Source organism: Tachypleus tridentatus, chromosome 7, assembly GCF_004210375.1.
Source record: "Tachypleus tridentatus isolate NWPU-2018 chromosome 7, ASM421037v1, whole genome shotgun sequence".
NCBI lineage: Eukaryota > Metazoa > Arthropoda > Merostomata > Xiphosura > Limulidae > Tachypleus > Tachypleus tridentatus.
The window spans coordinates 121,894,866-121,920,054 of record NC_134831.1 but is presented as its reverse complement, the minus strand read 5'-3'; the positions used below and the strand labels follow the sequence as shown (position 1 = coordinate 121,920,054).

General features: G+C 36.6%; 1 protein-coding gene across 1 annotated transcript in view; it reads right to left on the bottom strand.

Moving 5' to 3' along the window:
* Window positions 1-14,107, bottom strand: part of LOC143256513 (voltage-dependent L-type calcium channel subunit beta-2-like) — a 130,674-nt gene extending 116,567 nt beyond the window's left edge. Inside the window, exon 1 of the mRNA XM_076513844.1 lies at window positions 13,933-14,107. Within this exon, the coding sequence (XP_076369959.1) occupies window positions 13,933-13,980 (48 nt within the window). The 5' untranslated portion in view covers window positions 13,981-14,107. The remainder of the gene's footprint in view (window positions 1-13,932) is intronic.
* Between the last annotated feature and the right edge of the window lie 11,082 nt (window positions 14,108-25,189).

The window sequence follows — 25,189 nt, the reverse complement described above, 5'->3', positions numbered from 1 at the left end:
CCTTTTTTTTCTAACAAGACTAGTACTGATGGATACCAACATTGACAGTCCTCACACTTTCCTTTTTTTCTAACAAGACTAGTACTGATGGACACCAACATTGACAGTCCTCACACTTCCTTCCTTTTTTTTCTAACAAGACTAGTACTGATGGATACCAACATTAACAGTCCTCACATTTTTCTTTTTTTTTCTAACAAGACTAGTACTGATGGACACCAACATTAACAGTCCTCACACTTTTTTTTCTAACAAGACTAGTACTGATGAACACCAACATTGACAGTCCTCACACTTTCTTTTTTTTTCTAACAAGACTAGTACTGATGGACACCAACATTGACAGTCCTCACACTTTCTTTTTTTTTTCTAACAAGACTAGTACTGATGGATACCAACATTGACAGTCCTCACACTTTCCTTTTTTTCTAACAAGACTAGTACTGATGGACACCAACATTGACAGTCCTCACACTTTCCTTTTTTTTTCTAACAAGACTAGTACTGATGGATACCAACATTGACAGTCCTCACATTTTCCTTTTTTTTCTAACAAGACTAGTACTGATGGACACCAACATTAACAGTCCTCACACTTTCCTTTTTTTTCTAACAAGACTAGTACTGATGGACACCAACATTGACAGTCCTCACACTTTCCTTTTTTTTTTCTAACAAGACTAGTACTGATGGATACCAACATTAACAGTCCTCACACTTTCCTTTTTTTTCTAACAAGACTAGTACTGATGGACACCAACATTGACAGTCCTCACACCTTCCTTTTTTTTCTAACAAGACTAGTACTGATGGATACCAACATTGACAGTCCTCACACTCTCCTTTTTTCTAACAAGACTAGTACTGATGGATACCAACATTGACAGTCCTCACACCTTCTTTTTTTTTCTAACAAGACTAGTACTGATGGACACCAACATTGACAGTCCTCACACTTCTTTTTTTTCTAACAAGACTAGTACTGATGGATACCAACATTAACAGTCCTCACACTTTCCTTTTTTTCTAACAAGACTAGTACTGATGGACACCAACATTGACAGTCCTCACACTTTCCTTTTTTTTCTAACAAGACTAGTACTGATGGACACCAACATTGACAGTCCTCACACTTTCTTTTTTTTTCTAACAAGACTAGTACTGATGGATACCAACATTAACAGTCCTCACACTTTCCTTTTTTTTTCTAACAAGACTAGTACTGATGGACACCAACATTGACAGTCCTCACACCTTCCTTTTTTTCTAACAAGACTAGTACTGATGGATACCAACATTGACAGTCCTCACACTCTCCTTTTTTTCTAACAAGACTAGTACTGATGGATACCAACATTGACAGTCCTCACACTTTCCTTTTTTTTTCTAACAAGACTAGTACTGATGGATACCAACATTGACAGTCCTCACACTTTTTCCTTTTTTTCTAACAAGACTAGTACTGATGGACACCAACATTGACAGTCCTCACACTTCCTTTTTTTTTTCTAACAAGACTAGTACTGATGGATACCAACATTGACAGTCCTCACACTTTCCTTTTTTTCTAACAAGACTAGTACTGATGGACACCAACATTAACAGTCCTCACACTTTCCTTTTTTTTCTAACAAGACTAGTACTGATGGACACCAACATTGACAGTCCTCACACTTTCTTTTTTTTCTAACAAGACTAGTACTGATGGACACCAACATTGACAGTCCTCACACTTTCTTTTTTTTTCTAACAAGACTAGTACTGATGGATACCAACATTGACAGTCCTCACACTTTCCTTTTTTTTTCTAACAAGACTAGTACTGATGGATACCAACATTGACAGTCCTCACATTTTCCTTTTTTTCTAACAAGACTAGTACTGATGGACACCAACATTAACAGTCCTCACACTTTCCTTTTTTTTTCTAACAAGACTAGTACTGATGGACACCAACATTGACAGTCCTCACACTTTCTTTTTTTTCTAACAAGACTAGTACTGATGGACACCAACATTGACAGTCCTCACACTTCCTTTTTTTTCTAACAAGACTAGTACTGATGGATACCAACATTAACAGTCCTCACACTTTCCTTTTTTTCTAACAAGACTAGTACTGATGGATACCAACATTGACAGTCCTCACACTTTCTTTTTTTTTCTAACAAGACTAGTACTGATGGACACCAACATTGACAATCCTCACACTTTCCTTTTTTTTCTAACAAGACTAGTACTGATGGACACCAACATTGACAGTCCTCACACCTTCCTTTTTTTCTAACAAGACTAGTACTGATGGACACCAACATTGACAGTCCTCACACTTTCCTTTTTTTTCTAACAAGACTAGTACTGATGGATACCAACATTAACAGTCCTCACACTTTCCTTTTTTTTCTAACAAGACTAGTACTGATGGACACCAACATTGACAGTCCTCACACTTTCTTTTTTTTCTAACAAGACTAGTACTGATGGACACCAACATTGACAGTCCTCACACTTTCTTTTTTTTCTAACAAGACTAGTACTGATGGACACCAACATTGACAGTCCTCACACTTTCCTTTTTTTTCTAACAAGACTAGTACTGATGGACACCAACATTGACAGTCCTCACACTTTCCTTTTTTTTTCTAACAAGACTAGTACTGATGGACACCAACATTGACAGTCCTCACACCTTCCTTTTTTTTCTAACAAGACTAGTACTGATGGATACCAACATTGACAGTCCTCACACTTTCCTTTTTTTCTAACAAGACTAGTACTGATGGATACCAACATTGACAGTCCTCACACTTTCCTTTTTTTCTAACAAGACTAGTACTGATGGACACCAACATTGACAGTCCTCACACCTTCCTTTTTTTTTCTAACAAGACTAGTACTGATGGACACCAACATTGACAGTCCTCACACCTTCCTTTTTTTCTAACAAGACTAGTACTGATGGATACCAACATTAACAGTCCTCACACTTTCCTTTTTTTTTCTAACAAGACTAGTACTGATGAACACCAACATTGACAGTCCTCACACTTTCTTTTTTTTCTAACAAGACTAGTACTGATGGATACCAACATTGACAGTCCTCACACCTTCCTTTTTTTCTAACAAGACTAGTACTGATGGACACCAACATTGACAGTCCTCACACTTCCTTTTTTTTCTAACAAGACTAGTACTGATGGATACCAACATTAACAGTCCTCACATTTTCCTTTTTTTCTAACAAGACTAGTACTGATGGACACCAACATTGACAGTCCTCACACTTTCTTTTTTTTCTAACAAGACTAGTACTGATGGATACCAACATTAACAGTCCTCACACTTTCCTTTTTTTTCTAACAAGACTAGTACTGATGGACACCAACATTGACAGTCCTCACACCTTCCTTTTTTTCTAACAAGACTAGTACTGATGGATACCAACATTGACAGTCCTCACACTTTCCTTTTTTTTCTAACAAGACTAGTACTGATGGATACCAACATTGACAGTCCTCACATTTTCCTTTTTTTCTAACAAGACTAGTACTGATGGACACCAACATTGACAGTCCTCACACCTTCCTTTTTTTCTAACAAGACTAGTACTGATGGACACCAACATTGACAGTCCTCACACCTTCCTTTTTTTCTAACAAGACTAGTACTGATGGATACCAACATTAACAGTCCTCACATTTTCCTTTTTTTTTCTAACAAGACTAGTACTGATGGACACCAACATTGACAGTCCTCACACTTTCTTTTTTTTTTCTAACAAGACTAGTACTGATGGATACCAACATTGACAGTCCTCACACCTTCCTTTTTTTTCTAACAAGACTAGTACTGATGGATACCAACATTGACAGTCCTCACACTTTCCTTTTTTTTCTAACAAGACTAGTACTGATGGACACCAACATTGACAGTCCTCACACTTTCCTTTTTTTTTCTAACAAGACTAGTACTGATGGATACCAACATTGACAGTCCTCACACTTTCCTTTTTTTTCTAACAAGACTAGTACTGATGGACACCAACATTGACAGTCCTCACACTTTCTTTTTTTTTCTAACAAGACTAGTACTGATGGATACCAACATTGACAGTCCTCACACTTTCCTTTTTTTTCTAACAAGACTAGTACTGATGGATACCAACATTAACAGTCCTCACATTTTCCTTTTTTTCTAACAAGACTAGTACTGATGGACACCAACATTAACAGTCCTCACACTTTCCTTTTTTTTTTCTAACAAGACTAGTACTGATGAACACCAACATTGACAGTCCTCACACTTTCTTTTTTTCTAACAAGACTAGTACTGATGAACACCAACATTGACAGTCCTCACACTTCCGTTTTTTTTCTAACAAGACTAGTACTGATGGATACCAACATTAACAGTCCTCACATTTTCCTTTTTTTCTAACAAGACTAGTACTGATGGATACCAACATTGACAGTCCTCACACTTTCTTTTTTTTTTCTAACAAGACTAGTACTGATGGACACCAACATTGACAATCCTCACACTTTCCTTTTTTTTCTAACAAGACTAGTACTGATGGACACCAACATTGACAGTCCTCACACCTTCCTTTTTTTCTAACAAGACTAGTACTGATGGACACCAACATTAACAGTCCTCGCACTTTCCTTTTTTTTCTAACAAGACTAGTACTGATGGATACCAACATTGACAGTCCTCACACTTTCTTTTTTTTTTCTAACAAGACTAGTACTGATGAACACCAACATTGACAGTCCTCACACTTTCTTTTTTTTCTAACAAGACTAGTACTGATGAACACCAACATTGACAGTCCTCACACTTTCTTTTTTTCTAACAAGACTAGTACTGATGGACACCAACATTGACAGTCCTCACACTTTCTTTTTTTCTAACAAGACTAGTACTGATGGACACCAACATTGACAGTCCTCACACTTTCCTTTTTTTTCTAACAAGACTAGTACTGATGGACACCAACATTGACAGTCCTCACACCTTCCTTTTTTTTTCTAACAAGACTAGTACTGATGGATACCAACATTGACAGTCCTCACACTTTCCTTTTTTTCTAACAAGACTAGTACTGATGGATACCAACATTGACAGTCCTCACACTTTCCTTTTTTTTCTAACAAGACTAGTACTGATGGACACCAACATTGACAGTCCTCACACCTTCCTTTTTTTCTAACAAGACTAGTACTGATGGACACCAACATTGACAGTCCTCACACCTTCCTTTTTTTTCTAACAAGTCTAGTACTGATGGATACCAACATTGACAGTCCTCACACTTTCCTTTTTTTTCTAACAAGACTAGTACTGATGGATACCAACATTGACAGTCCTCACACTTTCCTTTTTTTTTCTAACAAGACTAGTACTGATGGACACCAACATTGACAGTCCTCACACTTTCTTTTTTTCTAACAAGACTAGTACTGATGGACACCAACATTGACAGTCCTCACACTTTCTTTTTTTTCTAACAAGACTAGTACTGATGGATACCAACATTGACAGTCCTCACACTTTCCTTTTTTTTCTAACAAGACTAGTACTGATGGATACCAACATTAACAGTCCTCACATTTTCCTTTTTTTTTCTAACAAGACTAGTACTGATGGACACCAACATTAACAGTCCTCGCACTTTCCTTTTTTTTTCTAACAAGACCAGTACTGATGAACACCAACATTGACAGTCCTCACACTTTCTTTTTTTCTAACAAGTCTAGTACTGATGAACACCAACATTGACAGTCCTCACACTTCCTTTTTTTTCTAACAAGACTAGTACTGATGGATACCAACATTAACAGTCCTCACATTTTCCTTTTTTTTCTAACAAGACTAGTACTGATGGATACCAACATTGACAGTCCTCACACTTTCTTTTTTTTTCTAACAAGACTAGTACTGATGGACACCAACATTGACAGTCCTCACACTTTCCTTTTTTTTTCTAACAAGACTAGTACTGATGGACACCAACATTGACAGTCCTCACACCTTCCTTTTTTTCTAACAAGACTAGTACTGATGGACACCAACATTAACAGTCCTCACACTTTCCTTTTTTTCTAACAAGACTAGTACTGATGGATACCAACATTAACAGTCCTCACACTTTCCTTTTTTTTCTAACAAGACCAGTACTGATGAACACCAACATTGACAGTCCTCACACTTTCTTTTTTTCTAACAAGACTAGTACTGATGAACACCAACATTGACAGTCCTCACACTTTCTTTTTTTCTAACAAGACTAGTACTGATGGACACCAACATTGACAGTCCTCACACTTTCCTTTTTTTCTAACAAGACTAGTACTGATGGACACCAACATTGACAGTCCTCACACTTTCCTTTTTTTTCTAACAAGACTAGTACTGATGGACACCAACATTGACAGTCCTCACACCTTCCTTTTTTTCTAACAAGACTAGTACTGATGGATACCAACATTGACAGTCCTCACACTTTCCTTTTTTTTCTAACAAGACTAGTACTGATGGATACCAACATTGACAGTCCTCACACTTTCCTTTTTTTTCTAACAAGACTAGTACTGATGGACACCAACATTGACAGTCCTCACACCTTCCTTTTTTTTCTAACAAGACTAGTACTGATGGACACCAACATTGACAGTCCTCACACCTTCCTTTTTTTCTAACAAGACTAGTACTGATGGATACCAACATTAACAGTCCTCACATTTTCCTTTTTTTTCTAACAAGACTAGTACTGATGGACACCAACATTGACAGTCATTGACAGTCCTCACACTTTCTTTTTTTTTTCTAACAAGACTAGTACTGATGGATACCAACATTGACAGTCCTCACACCTTCCTTTTTTTTCTAACAAGACTAGTACTGATGGATACCAACATTGACAGTCCTCACACTTTCCTTTTTTTTCTAACAAGACTAGTACTGATGGACACCAACATTGACAGTCCTCACACTTCATTTTTTTTCTAACAAGACTAGTACTGATGGATACCAACATTAACAGTCCTCACATTTTCCTTTTTTTCTAACAAGACTAGTACTGATGGACACCAACATTAACAGTCCTCGCACTTTCCTTTTTTTTCTAACAAGACTAGTACTGATGGATACCAACATTAACAGTCCTCACACTTTCCTTTTTTTTTCTAACAAGACTAGTACTGATGGACACCAACATTGACAGTCCTCACACTTTCTTTTTTTTTTCTAACAAGACTAGTACTGATGGACACCAACATTGACAGTCCTCACACCTTCCTTTTTTTTTCTAACAAGACTAGTACTGATGGACACCAACATTGACAGTCCTCACACTTTCCTTTTTTTTTCTAACAAGACTAGTACTGATGGACACCAACATTGACAGTCCTCACACCTTCCTTTTTTTTCTAACAAGACTAGTACTGATGGACACCAACATTGACAGTCCTCACACTTTCCTTTTTTTCTAACAAGACTAGTACTGATGGATACCAACATTGACAGTCCTCACACTTTCCTTTTTTTCTAACAAGACTAGTACTGATGGACACCAACATTGACAGTCCTCACACTTTCCTTTTTTTTTCTAACAAGACTAGTGCTGATGGATACCAACATTAACAGTCCTCACACTTTCCTTTTTTTTCTAACAAGACCAGTACTGATGAACACCAACATTGACAGTCCTCACACTTTCTTTTTTTTTCTAACAAGACTAGTACTGATGGACACCAACATTGACAGTCCTCACACTTTCTTTTTTTTTCTAACAAGACTAGTACTGATGGACACCAACATTGACAGTCCTCACACCTTCCTTTTTTTTTCTAACAAGACTAGTACTGATGGATACCAACATTGACAGTCCTCACACTTTCCTTTTTTTCTAACAAGACTAGTACTGATGGATACCAACATTGACAGTCCTCACACTTTCCTTTTTTTCTAACAAGACTAGTACTGATGGACACCAACATTGACAGTCCTCACACCTTCCTTTTTTTTCTAACAAGACTAGTACTAATGGATACCAACATTAACAGTCCTCACACTTTCCTTTTTTTCTAACAAGACTAGTACTGATGGACACCAACATTGACAGTCCTCACACCTTCCTTTTTTTTCTAACAAGACTAGTACTGATGGATACCAACATTAACAGTCCTCACACTTTCCTTTTTTTCTAACAAGACTAGTGCTGATGGATACCAACATTGACAGTCCTCACACCTTCCTTTTTTTCTAACAAGACTAGTACTGATGGACACCAACATTAACAGTCCTCACACTTTCCTTTTTTTTTCTAACAAGACTAGTACTGATGGACACCAACATTGACAGTCCTCACATCTTCCTTTTCTTCTAACAAGACTAGTACTGATGGATACCAACATTGACAGTCCTCACACCTTCCTTTTTTTCTAACAAGACTAGTACTGATGGACACCAACATTGACAGTCCTCACACCTTCCTTTTTTTTCTAACAAGACTAGTACTGATGACCACCAACATTGACAGTCCTCACACTTTCCTTTTTTTTCTAACAAGACTAGTACTGATGGACACCAACATTAACAGTCCTCACACTTTCCTTTTTTTTTTCTAACAAGACTAGTACTGATGGATACCAACATTAACAGTCCTCACACTTTCCTTTTTTTTCTAACAAGACTACTACTGATGGACACCAACATTGACAGTTCTCATACCTTCCTTTTTCTTCTAACAAGACCAGTACTGATGGATACCAACATTAACAGTCCTCACACCTTCCTTTTTTTTCTAACAAGACTAGTACTGATGGATACCAACATTAACACTTCTCACATTTTCCTTTTTTTCTAACAAGACTAGTACTGATGGATACCAACATTAACAGTTCTCACACTTTCCTTTTTTTCTAACAAGACTAGTACTGATGGACACCAACATTGACAGTCCTCGCACTTTACTTTTTTTTCTAACAAGTCTAGTACTGATGGATACCAACATTGACAGTCCTCACACTTTCCTTTTTTTTCTAATGAGTCTAATACTGATATACACCTACATTAACAGTCTTCATTCACTCCTTCCTTTTTTCTAACATGTCTAGTGCTAATGGATACCAACATTAACGGTCCTCACACTTTCCTTCTTTCTATCAAGTCTCTGAAATCAGTCTAGAGAGTTGAATAATAAAGCATTGTGATTTAATGGAGATGATCTTACTTTCAATAAATTAAACGTTTTTGGAAAATTCTGCCATTTTCAGTGAATTATATATTTAATCAGAATTATTTAAGGACACACTCTGTTTTATGACTCAATACAGTTGCGAGTTCACAGAATGTTAATTTTTGTTTACTTTCTTCTTCTGTGTAGATCTATGTACACATATTTATGTGTGTCCGTATTTCATCTTTCTCGCTATGTGTATTTTTCATAGTTACAAAAAGAATGTTTCCGTTTCCTCCTTCTTTCTGCCTCACTGGTTTAGTTTTTGGTGTTAATTTCACATTCTATAACACTTACTTATCACTTTAAATATTTGTTTATGTTTAGGCCTGGCATGGCCAAGCGCGTAAGGCGTGCGACTCATAATCTGAGGATCGCGGTTTCGCATCCGCGTCGTGCCAAACATGCTCGCCGTTCCAGCCGTGGGGGCGTTATAATGTGACAGTCAACTCCACTATTCGTTAGTTAAAGAGTAGCCCAAGAGTTGTCGGTGGGTGGTGATGACTAGCTGCCTTCCCTCTAGTCTTACACTCCTAAATTAGGGACGGCGAGCAGATATAGCACTCGAGTCGCTTTGTGCGAAATTCAAAAAACAAACAAAATTGTTTATATTTAGCTTTTTCTTACCTTTCGTAATCATTTATCTTAAAATATTAAGATACCAAACCTCTTTAGGTCTAATATTTATATGTATTGCCACTACATATTTTTAACAACGTATCTTTGTCTCGATTTCTCTGTGCACCAGTTGGATATTTTCTGGTTTTTACTGATTTCGCTTGATATTTATTTTCCACCTTTTTTCTTTTACGTCTTCTTAACAAATGACAAAATGATCCAAAATTTGTGGTTACGTGATTCCTATCGAAGATAATACTTAAAGTGTATGTTTATAATTGGAGAGTAAATGTGTGTGTTTTATCTTAAAGCAAAGCCACAAATGGCTATCTGCTCAGCCCACTGAGGGGAATCGAACCCCTGATTTTAGCGTTGTAAATCCGGAGACATACCGCTGTACTAGTGGTGGGGAGAGTAAATGTATCAAGGTCAGTGTAGTTTCGAAGCTCAGAGGTGAAGTAACTGTCTCAACACATTTTTTGTGTAAAATATTTCCGAACTGAAGTAAACTAATACGGCCCGTCATGCCCAGGTGGGATAAGGCATTCGAGTCATAATCTGAGGGTCGCGGGTTCGAATCCTGGTCGCTCCAAATATGCTCGTCCTTTCAGCCGTGCGGTCGTTATAATGTTCGGTCAATCTCACTATTCATTGGAGAAAGAGTAGTGCAAGAGTTGGTGGTGGGTGGTGATGACTAGCTGCCTTACCTCTAATCTTACACTGCTAAATTAGGGACGGCAAGCGCAGATAGCCCTCGAGCAGCTTTGTGCGAAATTAAAAGAAAAACAAAAACAGTAATCTAATTTAATGTAATGCCATCTGTTGGTCAACGTTAGGACTACTAACTCTATCACCTTTATAAGTACGTTCAGGGATATGGTTTTAACTAATTAATGTATGTCTATTATACAAAACACTACATAGCGTGTGTGTGTGTGTGTAATGTAATTTGCGAAATGTATTTCGTCATAAGCACTATGTTACCTTTTCATAAACTGTAGTCCGTTTTATTATTCTCTGTAGAAATATTATTATTTTTAATTGTGATTGCGTTTATTTATTTAAGCCACTTGAAATGCGTTACAATCGACACTCAACATACTAAAGTTTGTCAACAGCTACATTTTTATTCAGTCTTTGCAACTGATCTTAATTCAATATACATTATTTAGATCTAATTTGCAATGCAAAAGTGTAGCGCAGTGGAAACCGTTTGACAGGTTAAACAATGATAAAAGCCCTGTCTGTAAGAGAGTATTTTACGATCACAGTGACTAGATGTATGGACAGAAACGTAGCTAGATAAAATGAAAACCGGATAGGTAGGGCAGTAACTAGATATATTAGACTCGAAACTCTGCTACAGAGACGTTTCTTTGTTCTTACTTGAGTAGCTCGCGCTGTGGTGAACAGGTATTATGTTCACTAATGTTTCATACAGTTGTATTTGTAAGTGTTTTATCGTTCAAACCAGTTTTCCAGTGACGCAGCGGAATGTTTGAAGACTTATAAAGTTAAAAGCCCAGTTTCGATACTCATTTTGGACACAGCACAAATAACTAACCGTGTATATTTGTGCTTAACTGCAAACATAAATTTCGGACACTCTTTGGCTTACAATACTAAACACTAGCTTTGTATTTAAGAACAAACTTCAATAGGAAATGGTCTCAAGTTTCGTGATTCGAAAATAATGTCTCCATTTAAATTAATTACAAGTTTTCTTCCACTACATATTTTAGTAACACAGATCGTTTTCGGTTATCGTATAAAGTTGATTTATTATGATGTCATTTGGATGTTTAGTTAAAGACAAAGAAAATCAGAAACTAACCACCCTCACGAGATCTCGTGAGTTTCTCTATGCTTGAGTTACAGTCGACTCGATTATTAATTAGCCTACAATGTAAAACGTCATGAACGTGATTGAAATGACAAGTTAAATAGGATTTGATCAGTTTGTGCTAAGACATAGATTTGTGTGATTTACAAAATGGTTGAATTGGATGTTTTGATTTATTTTAGTTTATTTTTTTTATTTTGTCGCTTTAAGACAAAGTCACGTTGAACTATCTGCAGTGTTCACTGGAGGAAAGCGAGCCTCGAACTTTAGACTTATAGGTCCGAAACTTTATTTCTGTTAAACAGGGGGGACTTGTTTCACTTACAATTAAAATGTATATTATACATCTGAATGATGCAGTATGTCGGCTGTTATTTCTGATAGTCGAAAATTAAAGGTGGGTTTGGATTTTGTTTAAATTAGTTACGAGGATAAGGGGGAGGGGTGAATTTATTTTATGTTAGTTGAGAGTGTCAGTTGAGATTGTATTTTAGTTGTTTCAATCGTAAAAAAAAAAAGGTAGGTTGAGATTTAACCTGTGTTCTTTGAAAAATTCTCTATATAAAAAACTATTTAAAAATACCTTACATGGATGTTGTTTTGAAAACAAAGCTGCACAGTGGAATGTGTTCACCATAAAGGATCGAACTAGGATTGTAAGGTTATAATCCTTCAAGGTTACTGCTTGGTACAAATTAGATTTAGTCCTAAGTTCTTTTCTCACAAGCAAAAAAACATCAAGTGCTTAAAATTATGAATATAAGTAATCGATAATTGCGAATTGTCTAAAATGTGATAAATAATTTAAATGAACGATTCATATTTACGTATTTTTTTCAGAACTTTAATCAAGACGTGAACAGCCTATATAGAAATACACACTACATGTTCACGTTGTCTTCGGGAGTTTTCTACCAAACATACTAATTTTTTTTTCCTGTCACGTTATATGACTAACGTGAAGTTGTTTTTAAAATATGAATCGTTGATTTTAATTATTTATTAAATCGAGTGCTTGTTTTTACAAAGGTTACAAAAATTATATTTCCCAGTTCTGTGAATATTCAGCAAATATATACAAAGATATTTAAATTGAGTCTTAAGTTTTACGCGTGATCTTAATACCTGTATAGAACCGTTACAATTACGAGAATATATGGAAGAAATTACAGCCAAGATGAATTAGTACTTTTTACAATTCAAGGCCATGTGGGTAACCCTCTGCGGGCGTTGCTATGACAACATGAAAGGTTCCAATATCAGCACATTAAAGTACTGTAAGCGAATCTGTGTGTGTGTGTCTGTATTCAGAGTCGTATTAAAAATAACGCTAAGAACAAAATCAATTGACTATTCAGTATCGCCGTACTGAATACCATGAGTCACTGACATCAAGAACCAAATTAGGTAAACGGATGAACGACTCTGTCAGAAATGGCAGTTAAAATGTCTGCCGCTTGTATTACAATATACACACTTCATCATAATGTTTCATATCTGAAATAGACCTGTGTTCAACGACAGAAACGATGCGTTTTCAGAAACAGTTCCATCCAGATTTAGAACCTACAGACGTTCAGGTAACAGAACGAAAATACAGCTCGTTTCTTTCGTGTCAGCATAAAACAGGGTCATAAAAGTATACATTCGTAATAGTTTAAGTGCATCGACCAGCGTCGTATGATTACGAAACCCTCCAATATTACACAGTGCTAACTTCCAGTGTTTAGAAGCTATACAATTCCTTTCCAGAGCGGATCTCTGGGTTTCCAAAACCTAGAGACCATTTTATGTTTTCGCCCTCTCGACACAGTACATTGCGGTAAACTCTCTCTATTATGTTACAATATCATAAACAAATATTTGAATACTGTCCGTATAATTTTAAAAACAGATATCACGAACGCGAAACTATTAATGGTGTACCTTACAAGTACATCACTTTATATCATTCTTATAATTTACTAACTTTCCTTGCAATTTCAAAATAACAATGTCTGCTAGTTAGCCTAACTATAATTAATGTTATATATTCAACACACGTTTTTTTTTAACTGCATAGCTGAAAGAAAAACAGTAATCTAAATTTCCTTAAACACAATACTTATCAATAGCCTAGTGATTTTATTCTATTATAGGCACGGCGTTTTGTTTTTTTTCTTTATAACAACGTAAAAAAATTCTGTATTTACAAAACCTGAACTTTGTACAATATGATTGTTTTACCTACCTTTCTTGAGTAAATCAGTGGGTGTTCAAGTCCTTTCCGGCTACGCATTGTATTGTATTAAAGGTTTATCGTCGTTGCTATGCGACACCAACTGTCAACGCTGAAAGGGCGTTTGTTCTCTTCCATTGAGTGAGAAATAATAGTATTATAATAGACCTATATACATGACAAACGCTGTATCAAATAATTTATCCGAAATCAAATAGAGAATATTATTCAGTTTACTATGGCAGCCGCGAAATGTTTATGCTTTTGCTGAGTTAACAAATTGGAACCCGATACTACAATGCCCAATGGAAAACACTGACACAAAACTTTTGTTTCCTGGTAAAAGTGTCTTTGCTCAGACTGATTCAAGGCGAGCTCTGTACGAGTTGACAACCGTATGTCTAAACCGAGTTGATTCCGAACACTGCCTCGCCGTTCATTATCGTGCGATTTAGGCTCAACTCTCAAGCCTAGTGCCACGTAACTAGCTTTACGTCGAACCCGAGCTGACCAGGAAAACAGTGAATCTGGTTATTCTAATGCAGTCATTCTGATCTCCGTACACGAAAATAAGTTCGTCATTGGTTCTACTCTGATGATCGTGCATCACTAAAGCTGTATAAACCTTCCTCTTGTCGTAGATCTCACATTTTGTGTCTCTTGTTTTCTGGTCGCTGGTTTTGCGCGTGGTGTCGCGTCGCCGTCGCTTCGGGTTAAATAAAATCGTCCGAGCCAATGGTTCTGGAAGGAAGATGCCCGCGCTCTCTGAAGAAAGAAAATCCAACTGTCAATCAATCTGTTCAAGACGTTTTGTGTAGTATTCCTTTAATAAAAAATGGGGTCTAATAAGTCCACTTAGAGCGAGGATGTCCGACATTACGCCAGTTGTAGATCATCGTGCACTACTTCGAAATCTGTCTCAGGAAATGGACACTAATTATCTATTCGTTAAACACCATTATCGTTGCTTTATCCAAACTTATTAGTAATAAACACCAATAATAATCATGAGCATTAAATTTAAGCTCTATTTTTAACTTTATTATTTATATCTGATGTTCATCTGGAGGTTCGAGAGTTGGTCGAAACCGCCTCGTGAACTACCAGTTACAAAAGCAAGACTTAGATAAACAAATATACTGTATATTGTTTCCTTTCTTCGGAAATGCGAGCAAACATGCATATGGAATATCGTATTAACCACCTCTAATTTTGGAATATATCCTAAAGGGAGCTCAGAGAGTCAACACCACACACCAACAACACTTCAGCTACTTCAATCGAATAGTGAAGAGCCCTATTTTGTGGCATGGATTCTGCAGTTCCATAGATTAACCACTAGACCATGTTGCTAGGAAACCACATTTCAACTGCATATTATTTGCACAAGTGTTGTACGTTTGATGTTACATAAACAACACATATATCAAAATGGTCTGTATTTATAGCGTGTTTCGTAATACACAAACAAGAAATACGTAGAAACTAACTACATCTATACTGCATGTTTCATGTTACACAAAACACAAACACATGGAAAGGGTATATATATATATATATATAGTGTGCTTCTATTACACAGACAAGAAATGCGTAAAAATGATCCACATTTATAATGCATGTTTCATGTTAAATAAACAACAAATACGAAGAAATGGTCCATATCTGTAGTGCATGTTTCATTTTACATAAACATAAATATATACAAATGATCTATAGCGTATTTTTCATGTCACATAAACAACAAATACCTAGTAATCAACTACGTCTATACTGCATTTTTCATATTACACGAACAACAAATATGTCGAAATAATTCATATATATAGTGCATGTTTCATGTTACACAAGCAACAAATAAGTAGAAATGGTTCACATCTACAATGCAAGTTTTATGTTACATAAAGAACAAATACATAGAAATGATCTACATCTATAATGCACATTTCATGTTACTCGAACAGCAATTACGTAGAAATGAACTACATATATAGTGTATGTTTCACATTACATGAACAAAATATACATATAATTCATCCACAGCAAAAGTACATGTTTCATGTTACACAATTAACAAATACGTAGAAATGATCTACATCTAAGGTGCATATTTCATGTTACATAAAAAACAAACACGTAAAAATTATCCATATCCATAGTGCATGTTTTAGGTTACACAAAAACCAAATACGTAGAAATGAATAAATCTATAGTCCATCTTTCATGTTACACAAACAACAAATAAGTAGAAATTATCCTTATCTATAGCGAATGTTTCACGTGACACAAGCAACAAATACGTAGAAATGATCTACATCTATAGAGCATATTTCAAGTTACAAAAACCAAAACTACGGATAATTTTTTCCTTTCTACAGTGCATGTTTTATGTTACATAAACATAAATACGTAGAAATGATGTACAATTATAGTGCATGTTTTTATGTTACATAAAAAACAACGTAGAAATGAAATACGTCTGTATTGTATGTTTTATCTTACATAAACAACAGATACCAAGAAATTATTAATATCTATAGTGCATGTTTCATGTTATATAAACAACAAATACGTATAAATTATTCACATCTATTGTGCATGTTTCATGTTATATAAACAACAAATACGTATAAATTATTCACATCTATTGTGTATGTTTCATGTTAAACAAGAGACAAATACGTAGAAAAGATCCATATCTATTGTCCATGTTTCATGTTACACAAACAACAAATACGTAAAAATGATCCACATCTATACTGCATGTTTTATGCTACACAAACAACAAATACGCAGAAATTATACATATCTAGAGTGCATGTATCGTGTTATATAAACAACAAATATGAACGAATGAACTACATCTATATTAGATGTTTCATGTTGCATAAACAATAAATACGTAGAAATAAGCTACATCTATAGCGCATGTTTCATGTTACATAAACAAGAAATATGTATAAATCATGCACATTTATAGTGCATGTTTCATGTTACATGATAATAAATATATAGAAATGATCCACATCTATAGTGCATATTTCATGTTACACAAACAACAAATACGTAGAAATTATCCACATTTATCGTGCATGTTTCATGTGACCTAAACATCAATTGCGTGTAAGTGAACCATATCGTTTGAGCATCTTTTATTTTACCCAAACAAGATATACGTAGAAATGAGCTACATTTCTGATGTATGTTTCATGATACATAAACGCCAAATGCATAGATATTTTCCATGTCTACAGTGCATGTTTTATGTTAAATAAACATAAGTACATAGAAACTGTCCTCATCTATAATACATGTCTCATGTTACACGAACAACAAATAGTTCTAAATAAACTGCATCTGTAGTGTATGTTTCATGTTACGTAAACAACAAATACGTATAAATTACACATATCTATGGTGCATGTCTCATGTTACATAAACAACAAATACGTAGATATTATACACATCTATAATGCATGTTTCGTGTTACACAAACATCAAATACGTAGAAATGATCAACATCTATAGTACATGTTTCATGGAAATGTTTTAACCAATAATTATTTTCTCGTGATAACTTACACTGATGAACTATGACAAAAAATGGGGTTCACTTTACGTAATTATTTGACGTATATTGATTTAACTGTTGTTTGTCTACACGAATAAGTCTAGACCCTCTTAACAGTAACAGTGTACATCTAGACCCCCTTAACAGTAACAGTGTACATCTAGACCCCCTTAACAGTAACAGTGTACATCTAGACTCCCTTAACAGTAACAGTGTACATCTAGACCCCCTTAACAATAACAGTGTACATCTAGACGCTCTTAACAGTAACAGTGTACATCTAGATCCCCTTAACAGTAACAGTGTACATCTAGACTCCCTTAACAGTAACAGTGTACATCTAGACTCCCTTAACAGTAACAGTGTACATCTAGACCCCCTTAACAGTAACAGTGTACATCTAGACCCCTTAACAGTAACAGTGTACATCTAGACTCCCTTAACAGTAACAGTGTACATCTAGACTCCCTTAACAGTAACAGTGTACATCTAGACCCTCTTAACAGTAGCAGTGTATATCTAGACCCTCTTAACAGTAACAGTGTACATCTAGACCCTCTTAACAGTAACAGTGTACATCTAGACCCTCTTAACAGTAACAGTGTACATCTAGACGCTCTTAACAGTAACAGTGTACATCTAGACCCTCTTAACAGTAACAGTGTACATCTAGACCCCCTTAACAGTAACAGTGTACATCTAGACCCTCTTAACAGTAACAGTGCACATCTAGACCCTCTTAACAGTAACAGTGTACATCTAGACTCCCTTAACAGTAACAGTGTACATCTAGACCCCTTAACAGTAACAGTGTACATCTAGACCCCTTAACAGTAATAGTGTACATCTAGACCCTCTTAACAGTAACAGTGTACATCTAGACCCCTTAACAGTAACAGTGTACATCTAGACCCCCTTAACAGTAACAGTGTACATCTAGACCCTCTTAACAGTAACAGTGCACATCTAGACCCTCTTAACAGTAACAGTGTACATCTAGACTCCCTTAACAGTAACAGTGTACATCTAGACCCTCTTAACAGTAACAGTGTACATCTAGACGCTCTTAACAGTAACAGTGTACATCTAGACCCTCTTAACAGTAACAGTGCACATCTAGACCCTCTTAACAGTAACAGTGTATATCTAGACCCTCTTAACAGTAACAGTGTACATCTAGACCCCCTTAACAGTAACAGTGTACATCTAGACCCTCTTAACAGTAACAGTGTATATCTAGACCCTCTTAACAGTAACAGTGTACATCTAGACCCCCTTAACAGTAACAGTGTACATCTAGACGCTCTTAACAGTAACAGTGTACATCTAGACCCCCTTAACAGTAACAGTGTATATCTAGACCCTCTTAACAGTAACAGTGTACATCTAGACTCCTTAACAGTAACAGTGTACATCCAGATCCCCTTAACAGTAACAGTGTACATCTAGACTCCCTTAACAGTAACAGTGTACATCTAGACCCCCTTAACAGTAACAGTGTACATCTAGACTCCTTAACAGTAACAGTGTACATCTAGACCCTCTTAACAGTAACAGTGTACATCTAGACTCCCTTAACAGTAACAGTGTACATCTAGACCCTCTTAACAGTAACAGTGTATATCTAGACCCTCTTAACAGTAACAGTGTACATCTAGACCCCCTTAACAGTAACAGTGTACATCTAGACCCTCTTAACAGTAACAGTGTATATCTAGACTCCCTTAACAGTAACAGTGTACATCTAGACCCCCTTAACAGTAACAGTGTACATCTAGACCCTCTTAACAGTAACAGTGCACATCTAGACCCTCTTAACAGTAACAGTGTACATCTAGACTCCCTTAACAGTAACAGTGTACATCTAGACCCTCTTAACAGTAACAGTGTACATCTAGACGCTCTTAACAGTAACAGTGTACATCTAGACCCCTTTAACAGTAACAGTGTACATCTAAACCCTCTTAACAGTAACAGTGTACATCTAGACGCTCTTAACAGTAACAGTGTACATCTAGACCCCCTTAACAGTAACAGTGTACATCTAGACGCTCTTAACAGTAACAGTGTACATCTAGACCCCCTTAACAGTAACAGTGTATATCTAGACCCTCTTAACAGTAACAGTGTACATCTAGACTCCCTTAACAGTAACAGTGTACATCTAGACCCCCTTAACAGTAACAGTGTACATCTAGACTCCCTTAACAGTAACAGTGTACATCTAGACCCTCTTAACAGTAACAGTGTACATCTAGACTCCCTTAACAGTAACAGTGTACATCTAGACCCCCTTAACAGTAACAGTGTACATCTAGACCCTCTTAACAGTAACAGTGCACATCTAGACCCTCTTAACAGTAACAGTGTACATTTAGACTCCCTTAACAGTAACAGTGTACATCTAGACCCTCTTAACAGTAACAGTGTACATCTAGACTCCCTTAACAGTAACAGTGTACATCTAGACCCCCTTAACAGTAACAGTGTACATCTAGACCCTCTTAACAGTAACAGTGCACATCTAGACCCTCTTAACAGTAACAGTGTACATCCAGACCCCCTTAACAGTAACAGTGTACATATAGACCCTCTTAACAGTAACAGTGCACATCTAGACCCTCTTAACAGTAACAGTGTACATCTAGACCCCCTTAACAGTAACAGTGTACATCTAGACCCTCTTAACAGTAACAGTGTACATCTAGACCCTCTTAACAGTAACAGTGTACATCTAGACCCTCTTAACAGTAACAGTGTATCAATATGAAAGCTACATCTGAAAATAAGCGATATTAAAATAAACATAGCTGATTTAAAAGTCTCTCCCCTTGTCAAATTGTGGTTCCTGTGAAATAGTTAACATAACTGAGTTGATACTGATACGTCAGATAGTGGGCCCGGCATGACCAAGCGTGTTAAGGCGTGCGACTCGTAATCCGAAAGTCGCGGGTTCGCATCCCCGTCGCGCTAAACATGCTCGCCCTTTCAGCCGTGGAGACGTTATAATGTGATGGTCAATCCCACTATTCGTTGGTAAAAGAGTAGCTCAAGAGTTGGCGGTGGGTGGTGATGACTAGCTGCCTTCCCTCTAGTCTTACACTGCTAAATTAGGGACGGCTAGCAGAGATAGCCCTCGAGTAGCTTTGTGCGAAATTCAAAAACAAACAAACGTCAGATAGTATATACGTATGTGTGAATGTTGTAAAATACATTCAAAGTATTACTAAAAGTGTTTTTTTTACCATAGCTATCTCAAGCTATCACATTATTTAACTATCTCAGAGAAGGGCATACGTTGGACACCATTTTAAACCGGCGGTTTCTATATTATCACTTTTTCGGCTCGATTTCGAACACGCGATTGGCTTCATGTCAGGCAAGTGTTTTGTGACTGTGATAACGAAATAAACCTATATTGATTGTTTGATTGTTTAGAATTAAGCGCAAAGCAACACAATAAGCTATCTGTGATCTGTCCGTCACGGGTATCGAAACCAAATTTCTAGCACTGTGATTCTGCAGTGACGCCGCTGCCACTGAGGGCATTAAACCTATAATGTCTGCTCTTACTTAAGATATTTTAATATCTCAAACTACCACGTAAACAAATAACAGATACTTGTAAAGTATGCTATAAAACGGGATAAACAATTTCTTGGGAAGTATCTAAACGCATCTAATATGTTTCTGAATACATATCAAAAACTGACATAAAATTAGGAACGAGTTAGTAAAACGTGGATACAAGATGTTAGTTTCATTTCGCTCATGTGTTTGTATTTTGTATTTATGGCAAAGCAACTAAGACTATATGACAACTAAGACTATATGGAAACAAAGAATATATGCCACGGTCTCTAGTGTTTAATTACTGACCAGAAGGACAGAATGCAGTCAGTGTTTAGTACCTTACCGTCCATACTAAGGAACTGACTCTGATTCACATAGTGCACCCACTACTTCAAATAGGGGAAATATTTTGTGTTATCACAAGCATTTGAAATCTAGAACCTCACCATACGCCCAACCTGCACCCGTTTCAATTGAAATAAACAAACAGAAAAAAATAATTTATTTGGAATACTGCCCCTCAGTAACACAGTGATATGTCTGCGGACTTACAACGCTAGAAACCGGATTTCGATACCCGTGGTGGGCAGAGCACATGTAGCCCATCACGCAGTTTCGTGGTTGATTCCGAAAGGCTCTCATTGGCACGGAGGTACGTCTGCAGATTCACACCACTAGAACTCGAGTTTCGATACCCGTGGTGGGCAGAGAACAGATCGCCCATTATGTAGGTTTGTGTTTAATTCCAAACAAACAAATTGAGAATTTTGAGTAATGTTAAATTAACATTAAATAATTTGGTTATTACTAAGACAAAGAAACAGATAAACAAAATGACAGACACATCCACCTTATTGTCACTCGATAACCATGAAAACCCTTGGATTAAAATAGATAAATGCAGATTTTGTGCTGATATTAAAAAAATAAAATAATTCACCGTTATCCATTTTTTACTATTGCAAACATTCTAATGGACAGAAACAGGAGTCGTGGCTGGCCTTTAGGGTGGGCGAGGTATGTCCTTGCACCAAGGGACATCAAAATAAATAACAGTTCTTGTCACTTATACAAGGGCAGGGGCGCCGAACATACAGATCGCATAGGCCACAGTTATACCGAGAGTATGCTCTGTGAGATTCATTTGAACATATCTCCTTTAGGGATATAAACTTGGGATACATGCATGTGTTAAAATTAGTGTTGTAATAATGTATTTTAAAATCTAATGGCCTTAGATAATGTCACTTGCAGTCAATAAGATAAACAGTTATTCATTCAATTTTTTTTCATCCAAACTTCAGTTACATATATGAAAAAAAAAAATCAATATCTATACCAAAGAACCGCTTTCTTAACACTCCCATTACATGTCTTAGACTCAGTATGCTTTAATTCGTCACAAACACTGGTGGCGATTATTTGAATCCTGAAAATGTTGAGATGCAGTGAAATCATGAAAGACCACAAGTAAGAGCAACAATTTTACTGACTTTTATAGGAATACGACACTAGGTTCCCGTATAAGATGAATGCTGTATCAAAACTAATTTCTTTCACTGGTGTCTCAAACAAATTTTTGATCAGAGTCTCTCAACAGTGACAAATTTAAAGTAATGTTTCTGCACTATAAAAACTGTGGTAGTCAACAGGTGGCGACAGAACGAGGTAAAAAGAGGCTTGGACAGATTTATAAAATACGACAGGTGCCATGTGCACTGTCCCAATTGACCGATTTCTTTTACGCTTCAACCCTTATGGCCAATGACTCTTTGAAGATAGTAATTCATAATGTCACCCTTTGGGGGGGGAGCAGCATTGCTAGATGGTTAAGGAGCTTGACTCGTAATCCGAGGGTCGCGGGTTCGAATCTCCGTTCCACTAAACATGATCGCCCTTTCCGCCGTGGGTGAGCTATGTGATAGTCAATCCCACTATTTATTGGTAAAAGAGAAGTTCAAAATTTGGCGGTGGGTGTTTATAACTAGCTGCCTTTTTGTGGTCTTTTACTGCTAAATTAGAGACAGCTAGCGCAGATAGCCTTCATATAGTTTTGCGCGAAATTGAAACCAAACCAAACTTTGGGGTGTATGAAAATACTTCCCCACAGCAAACATTTTATTTCAATTCATTTGAACAAATTTGGAATTACATTTATTTGGGTTCGCCACAACTACCCTCTGTCACGACCTGTGAACCGTTTGCGAACTTCTCGACAAACTGGATCCATACAAACAAGACATATTCCAGAAGTATTGTGAAGCATGTGTCACGACATGCTCAGTGGAAGTCTTAATAAAGCAACCAATCAATAATTACTAATTTATTTATTGTTATGACATGATTTTCCATTACGTAAGATACGTTAAACATGTCGTTTTTCTGATAGAATTCTTTTCAATTGTATCAGTTGCTAAATATACGAATTTAGCTTTGTTTTGGAATTTCGCGCAAAGCTACATGAGAGCTATCTGCGCTAGTCATCTCTAATTCAACAGTGTTAGGCTATAGGAAAGGCTGCTAGTCATCACCACCCACCGTATTAGGCTTCTCTTTTACCACTGAATAGTGTGATTGACCATCACATTATAACGCTCCCACGGCTGACTAGAGGGTAGGCAGCTAGTCATCACCACCCACCGCCAACTGTTTGGCTACTCTTTTACCATAGAATAGTGGGATTGACCGTCACATTATAACGCCCCCCCGGCTGAAAGGGCAAACATGTTTGGTGCGACTGGGATTCAAATCCGCGACCCTCAGATTACGAGTCGAGCGTCTTAACCACCTGGCCATCCCGGGCCAGTTAGCTTCGAGTCCTGAAAATTGGAGTACTTATAAATATCGGTTCGAAGTCGCAAATAATTCGAACGACCATTATGAAAACTACTTATGTAAATTCAAAAATACATCCACGTTAAGAAGGGTATCGAAGGAGAGTTCCAAATAAATAATAATGTATATTTCTTCTACTGTCCACGATAATTTAATTCTACAAATATTGTACGATTTAGCTAAATAATGTCGTTGTCCTTTCGTCACATCAAATTAATGTCGAATTTTCTTTTTTGTTAAGAAGTGTCAAAGATCTCTAGCTTTGAGCGTTTTCTGTGTAACGATGCTGAACCTTAACATTTCGATTGTGACAGTCGCAGTGTGGCCTAACTGCAGAAAATATCGGCTGTTACAATATAGCTTGGTAGGTTGCTATAGTAACAAGACAAACAGTTAACAATGCAAGGCACAAAATATTTAAAAACAGATTCCGGAATGGCTATAGCATTCCTCGTTGTTTTTTTTTCCAGCAAATCTCTGCTTAATTATCGCGAAACAAACTCTTATAGAAACACAAACTTGTGTTAAGATCCAGATTATAACGCCCCCGGCTGAAAGGGCGAGCATGTTTGATATTGTAGAAATCACCTAGACTCCTACGAAAAAATATTTACATCCACTAAAGTGATTTTGGGGAGCTGGTTCTCTTGCTCAGTTCTAACAAGAAAATTTTCTTTAAGTTGTAAAATTAATATATTTTTACTATAATTTGCTTTTTCGGTTGCCCAGGCCTGTTCTAGAATTATTCAGGAAATAAATAAAGTCATTTTATGTTTTTTTTTGATCTGGGGCCTAATAGGCCCCAAAATACCTATAGTGGATGTTTAAAAAAATTTTTAAATATTATTTGTGCGAAATTTGAAACAAACAAACAAACAAACATTTCAGTTTAGAATAATGTAAGACACTACCAATGAATACATAGGTTAAATTTCCACCAATATAATATAGAGAGCTGGAAATATATGGCTTCTCTACTCAGCTTCCTGACACCGTAGATATTTATTACGTCATCTATTGAATATTTCCATTCAGATAAGCTTTCCGTCTACTGAAGGTAAAGAGATGAAGACAAGTGTGATAATGTTGTGCCTCATCGCCCTACACGTGGCTTTTTCGGTTCCACGCTAGGCGAAAGAGATTGTTTTGTTTGAATTTCGCGCAAAGCTACATGAGGATTATCTGCGCTAGCCGTCCCTAATTTAGCAGTGTAAGACTAGAGGGAAGACAGTTAGTCATTACCAACACCGTCAACTCTTGGGCTACTCTTTTACCAACGAAAAGTGGGAT